Genomic DNA, 9183 nt, shown 5'->3' with positions numbered 1-9183 from the left:
CGAAAATTTAAATCCCAATAAGTTAAAACTCAGATTGAATTTTTACAGAGGTAAAATGTGTCTGTATCAGAAGAAACTGCCATTAACATAATTCATTAAGATAAGAAGATTCCCATCTATTCTTCCATATTAAAGACAGCTAGATCCAAGGTTACAGGATCAAAGATTAAAACCTTATCACATTTAACAGCGAGTCACAGCTATTACAGGTATTCACTTAAAACTTGTGCTTTATATACACTAATTAAGGACGAGTTAGATACTCCAGGTTAAACAAATGGTATTGAAGTATTTCTTGTTCCTGGAAAAGGTTATCTGGAACTCCGAGTTAATGTGATTCCTCAACAACTGGAACAACAGAATACGTACACGAGAGATTCTCCACATTGTTACCATTTTTCTTAACCTTTTTCCATGATATTCTCCAAATCTGCAATAAACTGAGCCTGAAGTGGAGCAGTAGAAAGAATGTGTATCAATGTACGAAACGAGTTATATAGGATGGGGACAATTCACAATATACTTCATTGGCACATCAGTTAATTTTTCAAGAAATTAAATAACTAGATACTCATAGAACAGGCCAATAGGGCAAACATAAACTCTGGTTAGCAACAGCAGTGCTACAAGTCACGTGACAGTGCAGTTCAATTCAGTTTCTCCTTCAGTAAAAATTTCTCCCACAAAGGCAGTGGAAGTAGCAACTGCAGCTCCTTTAACAAAGCTGTCAAACCGGTCAGTGCAGTCTGGTTTTTACAACGTTGGTTATATTTGGACACAATAACAATGTCACAAAAATGAAATGATACCTTTCTTCTGCAATATCCCTCTTTGCAAGCATAAGAGTCAAGAAGACGGAGACCATTGCTGCACATAAATGTTTCAGAGTGTGCCCACTCACAATATGATGAGTCAAACTGTAAATGGGTTTGTCAGCTGCTTCTTCAATCTTAGCTAGGAGATAAAACCCTGCAAATTATACAGTGAAATCTTACTTGGCAACTCAGAGAACACACAGCAGGAACCTTTGCAACAGAAACAGCAACAAACCTGCAGCCCAAAGCCAATATGTGGAATGTGTGTACATAGGAGGCAGTAATATAGCCATTACTGGTATTGCTATGCAAGGTACAAATTGTACCACAGCATATGGGCGCAGGTCATCAAAAAACCTACAAAGAAATGTACATGTCAATAGAAATATACAGGGTTTACTTTATTAGAGGCAACAAGCAAAAACCCCTTAGAAAGCTCCCAGTTCCAAAATATTTATCTCGAAAAATTACTTCATCATATAGTGCAGATTCAAAGTGAGAAAACCTCCATAAATAAACATAGCAGAAATGAGGACGATACGTTTGATATACACCATGTAAGAGTAGATAAAAATAAAGAATGGAGATGTATACGACATCAATTAACAGGAGTACTGTGTGAGTAACTTTGATGATGGAATTGTCTCGCGTAGTTCACAAGAACAATGTGATTCCAATAGAATTTGTTACAATGTGGTCCCATTTGAACGCGATAGAAGAGTAAAAAGTTATACCAAAATTAAAATGACATTATACTGTTACAAAAGATTTGAATTCATACAAACTTCAAGTAGAGCTAGTGCTAGATTGAACAAATGGCAAACAAGCATTCTGCAGCAGACCCTGTAATGGACTTAAATTGTTGTTGCATTCCCTCCACCCACATAAAAAGGCTGAGGATACACTCCCAATCAGGTGAATCGCCATCATTAATTTACAGTAACCATGCATTTCCAAAACCCAACTCTGCTTGACTAACAATTTCTTTATTGAAAATTTACACAGTTGCACAGTTAATGTCTAGAATATAATAAGAGTTTGTGACAAGTATGTCTTGTCGCTTGACCAATGTAAGACAAAAAAATTGCATCACCATAGCCTGAACGAAAAGAGTGCTTACCTCCAATACAATATGCTGACTACACCAGCCAGAAGGAGAGGGATTATGGACAGAGTTCCCCTGTGTTCATCTACTCTCTCAATTATAAATATCGCAATGATAGATGTGAATGCAATAGTCATCTACACATATCATAAGTTAAGCGCCAATTACTTCTCATAAGAGGAAAAGAGAATAAATTGAAAATGAAACAACTGAAATAAAAAATGAAGTGATCCAGCAGTTTGCAACACCGAAAAAGCTCACCGGCAAGCGATCCCATACAAGGCGCTCATCATTAGGCTTGAGATGATAATAAGAGGATCCAATACCAACAGCTGCCACGCCAATATAAAAACATGTCCAACCGCAGAGTTCACCCTGCAATCTTTTGAAAATACACGTATGCAGGTGAAAATGACTTTCTTACGAGTACTTGACCACTGTAAGAAAATAATGGTTACCTTACCTCAGCTTAAAATAGTTTCTGAAATAGCAAAGTATTAGACCTATTAGACCAATGATCAAAAAGGGGAAATTCGAGATCACATTCAATGTATTTGGTATCCCTGAAAAACCAAAATCCCAAGCAAAAATCAATGCAATGCGGTGGAGATTCTAAACAAGTTATTACTGCACCTTTGTACATAATTTTTATTTTCGTAGAAAAAAGTTGGAACAAAGACGACAATAATTTGACCATACTCTAAGCAGCATCAGCAAATTCACAGCCTTTACTCAGGAGTGAATTCATATCTCCCACTTCAGATGTCATTATTTAGATATATTCCTAGTACTTTGTGTAAAAATTATTTAAAATTAGAAAAAGAATAAATTTTGCCATAATAAATGATCATGATGATTTTACTGTGACCAGTGTTTATGAAGATTGCAATAAAAAAATAACAGTTCCAACATGATGATTTTACTGTGATCAGTGTTTATGAAGATTGCAATAAAAAAATAACAGTTCCAAATCTGTGATTAACTATCTTTTTCCCGCTACTATACAGTGAATTATGAGTCCAGAGAGTAAGAGAGTGGGAAAAAAATCAGGCAAAAAAATAAAAATAAAAAAAAGAGAAAGATGTAGGACCAATACAAAGCATAAAATTGTTAATGGAATTTCTAATTTCAGATAAAGTAACCTTAAATAAAATCTAATGAATCAGCATATGTAATTAATAAACTACGACAGATCAACAAAAAAAATAAAATAATAATAAATTAAAGAATCGATCCAATATCTCGATGGTCCCGTAAACCAAACAGGAGAAGTAAAAATTACCGAAAAATTCACGTTGGTCGGCGAAGTCATGGTACTCTTGAGACTGGGGGATTTTGGGAGTCACCAACATTAGTACCACGAAACACACAATTGCCACTCCCCATGCCGCCGCAGCACGATTCCTCATCTCCCCCGTATGCGGTCTGCGTGAAATTGAACAGAAAATGGCTGAGAAATTGAGATTGAAGACTGTAAAGACCAATGATCGATCACTGTACGTTAAACGAACCCTATCGTCAAGCGGGAATGATTCTCGAGTTGAAGTCGCTTGTTAGTTTACTGCGATTCTATTGTGGATATTGTGTCAGAAATCGCGAGTTTGTACGCAATCTAATTTCTTATAATTTGTATTTGGTCCCTGAACTTTTATATTGTGGTTTTTCTTTAGAAATCTGCTAAACCTTTACCTCTTCCATCGTACGGAGAGGGAATAATTGACTCGGTATTCTTCTTACTCGTGGGTGCTCCTTTTCAATGTGAATTAAATCCTAATTCTTTGCTATCACTTTTTAATTGTTTCTATCATTGTTTGTTGTCCTAACTAAACATAAAACTAATGATTTGTAAGTATCAACACAATATAATCTTGAATTAACCTCTTCAAAATAATAAAAAAGCCACTTTACCCAACATAAATTATTTTAATGATGTCCACGTGTCTAAACAAATTAATACAACCTCACAGTTTTAAAATTTTGAAACTTTTGGTTTTCAAAGCCTACTGTCAGGCCCGGTCCTGGGGCGAGGCCAGTGAGGTCCGCGCCTCAGGCCCAAGACTATTAAGGGCCCATTTTTGGCTCCAAATTTTTTTTTTAATAATATGATCCGGCCCAAAAATATTATCCAACAACCCACAATCCATTTATCCTAAAATTTCAACCCAACTCATATACCCAAATCCAATTTCACAACCCATTTACCCAAATTCCCAAATTTGAAATATGAAAGATACAATTTAGGGCTGCAGCTGCTCCTCTCGACGTCGACGTGCTCCAGTCCGGTGCTACTGCTCGTCTACTCTAAGTGTCTGTGTCTTCTCCGTCTGATCGTCGCTCCGTCCGGTCACTCGATCACCACAGTCCACCTCCGCCCAGCTAGCTTCGTTTTGTTGATATACTAGCTTGGTTCTGTAATTTCTGTTGACTGTTGTATGTTGATATGCAATTTTTCCCACATGATGTAGCTTCGTTCTGTTGATATGCAATTTATTTTCGTCTGGACCACATTTCTTGGAAGACTGATTTCGATTTACCAAATCATCCCAAATTTTTTTCACATAGGTCTTCTCAAGCGCATATCCTAATTGGTTCATGATGATTTTATATTTTGGTGTTTGTTTTTAGGGGATGGGATGAAATTTATTCATGTACCTGAGCATGCGCAATTTTGCTATACTCAAAATATGCTTGTCAATGTGAGTGCCTGTGGATATGTGGTGGTTTGCCTCGTGCGAGTGTGCTTGACAGATGCTGCAAAATTTTGTTATTAACTTTCATAGAGTTCTACTAAAAAGTAAGAAATTTATTGGTACTGCTACCTTAATCCCATAGATAAAATTCTAATATAAATGCAAATCAAGTGGAACTTGTCGTTGGCCATCTAGAAGAGAAGTATCCTCAGCATCCATTGTTGCCAAAAGATCTTCAGAAAAGGGCTCTCAATTACCAGGTGAACAATTGCTGGTTAAATATCTCTGTCTACACTTGTGCTATCAATAACTATTTTTGTTTTCCAATGAACTCTTCGAATCAATATATCTTCCCACTTCAGGCATTTCCTAGCAAAGGTTAATTAATGTAAGATAAAAGTGATTCAACTTATGACTCTTCCTCAGTTATCTTCGGAGACAATTTCTTCTCTTTAGTATCATGTCTAGAAACTAATGTGCTAATGATTCACTAACCTTTTACTAAAAGATTAGGATCGGGTTATTTTGTTAATTCAAAAATGTTCATAGAAACATTTATTTTCTCTTTTGATTCGAGGACCAATCTACTTGGTTATACAATGTTAAATAGCGCACATAGCCTAAGCTTGTGGAGAACTTTCTAACCATATGCACATATTAAATATTACTGTGCTGGTTTAGAGGAATGGAGGGATGGGGGTGAGAATAGGGAAAATCTTGATATGTGCTAATAAAAGTACGCTAACAATAACTAATTTTGGTAGTTCTAATAGATTTTTTCTTTATGTGGTGGAGAATGTGCTTGAGGATATTGAATAAAGTAATGACCTGAAAAATTTACCGCCTAATAATTTCATCTTCTAAATAAATCATACACAATTATTTATCTTTTCTTATTAGGTTTTGAATCTAACTTTGCTTCTTCATGTTTTACTAATTGCAGACTGCAAATTTGGTTTCTGCAAACATACAACCTCTCCAGAATTTACCTGTCCTCGTGAGTGTAAAATTGTCATTTTGATGTCAATTTCATGTTCCAAACTGTAAAATTTCCAATTTACATGTGAGCATGAAATATTTTCATCGTCAGATATTGCATATTTAATCGATTTTTTAATGTGCAGGGATATATTAATGAAAAAACTTGGTCCTGACGAGGAAATTCCTTGGGCTCAAACTCATATACGAAAAGGCTTTGCAGGTAAGCATTGTCCTTAGTGCCCTTTCTTTGAAGAAAGAAAATAAATGTTAGGTGGAGAAACCATTTCTAGTAGACTCATAACAGTTAACAACTTGATTGCATCGTTGAATAATATAATATACTCTCTTTTTCTTTACTTCGAAACAAAATTCTAATAGTAACTGGTGCAAGACAGGATAGGTGATTGTCTGATTTATAATTAATGGATAACAGTACGTGGGCTGTACATTCCTTCGCTGCATTAGGTCCTATTCAGAATGACATGATGAAGGATCAATTGGAAAGAATTTATTGAAATGAAACATTAATTAGGTTCATACGGTAGTTTAAGGCTTTTGACACTAACTAAAAAAAAAATCCTTCAATGAAGGTCTTTTTTATGCATTCCAGACACATGGGTTAACTACATCTTATGTAGATATGCAACTTTGTTTTCTAATACTTTTCTGGAAGTAGTTTCTGTGTCAAATAATGCGTTTTGAATATCCTTGTCTTGGGGTTTCTTATTTTGCTTTCCATTAATTTTAATAGTTGGCTGGCTCTTAATATTGATGTCTTTCCTCTGAATGACATAGACTGGCCACTTGTGTCAAGGATTTCTTCTATGAATCACCAAACTCTGATGGAATCACTAATATGTACCCCAGGTCCCCAACATTCGCATTGTTTGAGCCTTTGGAAGAAACAGGTAGCCGACTTTTCTCTTGTTTTCTCTCTTGACCTTGAGATTTATCTGTCTCAATTTGTAGGGGCCATTGTAAATGCACTTGGAGCTATTATTAAAATTTTTAAAATTGCGATCGATTTACTCCTAATTTAGAAAATGGGATCATTCTCAACGGTCTAATTCCACAATTTTCATCAAAATTCCACTTCTCAAGTAAGTAATGGCTTGCCCTGACTTGTTATTGAAGACATTGAAAATGTTTGAAGCCTTGTCGGCTTATATAATTGTAACCTAGTTGGCTTATATGATTGCTTATTGTACGATGAACAATTGCACAGGCGCACGTAGTAACTATATTTGAAACTATAATTGTGAGATGATTAAGATATTGTGTAATTATTTTTTAGGTTAATCATTGGACATTAGATATTCATTCATATACTATGACTCCTAAACATGAGTCTGGTGCTCAGAAGAGGAAAAGGAAAGGAAATGAAATTACATTAATTCAAAGTCAAGCAGGGGATATTAACAAGTACTTCAAAAGCAACAATTTGAATGTATTGAATGAGGATGAAGTCGAGATTCAACATGCCCATGTTAATGAAATAGATGATAAGGATGAAGAAGTGAGTCAACCTACCGATGTTAACGAAGTAGATGATAATGAAGAAGAAGTGATGAAGCCCGTCTCTAATAATGAAGAAGATGATAAGGAAGAAGAGGGTTGCTTTTCTCTAATTTGGGATGATCCTGGGAATTGGAAAATTATTGATCAAAGAACAAGAGATTACTTAGTTGAAAGGGGTCCAAAAAGAGTTGATGACATCTCATTTTCGAAAGATTATACAAATAGACATTTCGATTCTTCACAATAAAAGCGATTGCAACCAAATGGGAAAACAGTTGATAGACGATGGCTAGTATATTCAGTGTCTATGGACAGGATCCTCTACTTTTGTTGCAAGTTGTTTAAAACGCCAATAAATGTGACCAAAGTTGGCCAATTAGGTAATGATGGATTCAAAGATTGACATAATTTGCATCGGTCTATTAAAAGTCATGAAGGAAATGAGCAGCATTTACGTTGCATGACTAGCTGGATTGAATTGGAAAATAGGTTTCGATCAAAAATTACAATTGATAAAAGCGTTGAATTGTTGATTGATGCTGAAAGAGAACATTGGAGACATGTATTAACAAGGATAATCGCTATTGTGAAAAGACTTGCAAAAAACACATTGCCATTTCGAGGAGATGATGAGAGGCTACATGTTGAGAAAAATGGCCTATTTTTACAAATGGTCGAAATGGTTAGTGAATTTGATCCAGTAATGCAAGAACACCTTCAACGGGCTAAAGCAAAAGAGATTCAATATACGTATCTTAGCAAAAAAATTCAAAATGAGTTGATACAGTTGTTGGCTAATCAAGTGAGAAGTTCAATTGTCAAGAAAGTTAAAGATGCAAAATATTTCGCAGTTATACTTGATTGTACTCCAGATGCAAGTCAGAAGGAGTAAATGTCTTTAACTGTACGATTTGTAGATAATTAAGCAAACTTACCTACAGTTCAAGAACATGGGCTAGAATTTTTGAAGGTAGATGACACAATAGGACTTGGACTTGCAACCGAGCTTCAAAAGGCTTTGATAAAAATTGATCTCGATATTGATGATATTAGAGGGCAAAGGTATGACAACGGATCTAACATGAGCGGGAAGCATAGAGGTGTGCAAAGAAGAGTCCATGAAATGAATCCCCGAACTTTCTATACTCCATGTGGCGCCTCATAGTCTAAATCTAGCATTATGTGATATGGTGAACTGTTGTTCCAAACTTGTATCCTTCTTTGGAGTGATACAACGCATCTTCACATTGTTTTCCTCTTCTACCAAGCGATGGAAACATTTCAAAGATAATGTACAAGGGTTGACGGTGAAGCCATTGTCACAAACACGTTAGGAAAGTCATGTTGAAAGTGTGGAGCCTATAATGGAGCAAACTGCACAGATAAGAGATGTATTACTTGATTTAGCAGAAAGTAATGAAGATCCTAAAGTGAAGAGTGAAGCCGATTCATTAGCAACACATGAACTTCGAAATTTTGAGTTTTTGTTTGGCATGATAATCTGGTACAGATTGTTGCATGCTGTCAATATTGTGAGTAAATTTCTTCAAATCGAATCCATGGATATTGATCATGCTATTGACCTCTTGCAAGGACTTATTTCATTTCTTGAAGAATACAGAGAAATTGAATTTACTATTGCCAAAGATGAAGCGACAAAAAATGCAAGCGAAATGAGAATTGAAACTGTATTTATAGAAAAACGCATAATTCGAAAAAAATAATTTGATGAAAGCGGTAGTGATGAGATAAAGCAATCAGCAGAAGAATCTTTTAGAATTGAGTACTTTATTTTTATAATTGATCCAGCTCTATCTTCTCCGAGGACCCGATTTGAACAATTCAAACAATACGATGACACATTTGGATTTTTGTTTAGTTTGAAGAGGTTAAGGGGTGCAACTTTTTCAAGTTTGTTGAACTCTTGTTTGAATCTTGAGAAATATCTTCAACATAATGGGCGTTCAGATATCAGTGAGGATGATTTATGTTCAGAATTACAAGTCTTGAGATGTTATATACCAAGTGAAGCAACAAGAGCAATTGAAGTGCTACAATATTTGAAGATATTGGA

The 9183-nt window shown here is 35.4% G+C and overlaps 1 protein-coding gene and 1 long non-coding RNA gene across 3 annotated transcripts; one reads left to right on the top strand and one right to left on the bottom strand.

Annotated features, from left to right (window-relative positions):
• Window positions 1-12: 12 nt before the first annotated feature.
• LOC111410715 lies at window positions 13-3513 on the bottom strand. 2 transcript variants are annotated; one of them, XM_023041193.1, is made up of 8 exons: window positions 3432-3513; window positions 3203-3345; window positions 2384-2483; window positions 2182-2302; window positions 1936-2057; window positions 1051-1172; window positions 810-969; window positions 13-446 (listed from the first exon to the last, which is right to left on the bottom strand). In XM_023041193.1, the coding sequence occupies exons 2-8, from the start codon at window positions 3327-3329 to the stop codon at window positions 329-331; spliced, it is 870 nt and encodes a 289-aa protein (XP_022896961.1). In that variant the 5' UTR covers window positions 3330-3345; window positions 3432-3513; the 3' UTR covers window positions 13-328. The 2 variants fall into 2 exon arrangements, with proteins under 2 accessions (XP_022896961.1, XP_022896960.1); XM_023041192.1 differs by having other exon boundaries at window positions 3203-3497.
• A 1292-nt stretch (window positions 3514-4805) lies between these two features.
• Window positions 4806-5862, top strand: LOC111411067. The gene is made up of 3 exons (XR_002705818.1): window positions 4806-4870; window positions 5554-5607; window positions 5735-5862. It is a non-coding gene; the product is annotated as an uncharacterized LOC111411067 (long non-coding RNA).
• Window positions 5863-9183: the final 3321 nt, after the last annotated feature.

Source organism: Olea europaea, chromosome 15, assembly GCF_002742605.1.
Source record: "Olea europaea var. sylvestris chromosome 15, O_europaea_v1, whole genome shotgun sequence".
Taxonomy (NCBI): domain Eukaryota; kingdom Viridiplantae; phylum Streptophyta; class Magnoliopsida; order Lamiales; family Oleaceae; genus Olea; species Olea europaea.
Note: the sequence above shows the minus strand (reverse complement) of the source record. Positions and strands in the feature narration are given on the sequence as shown.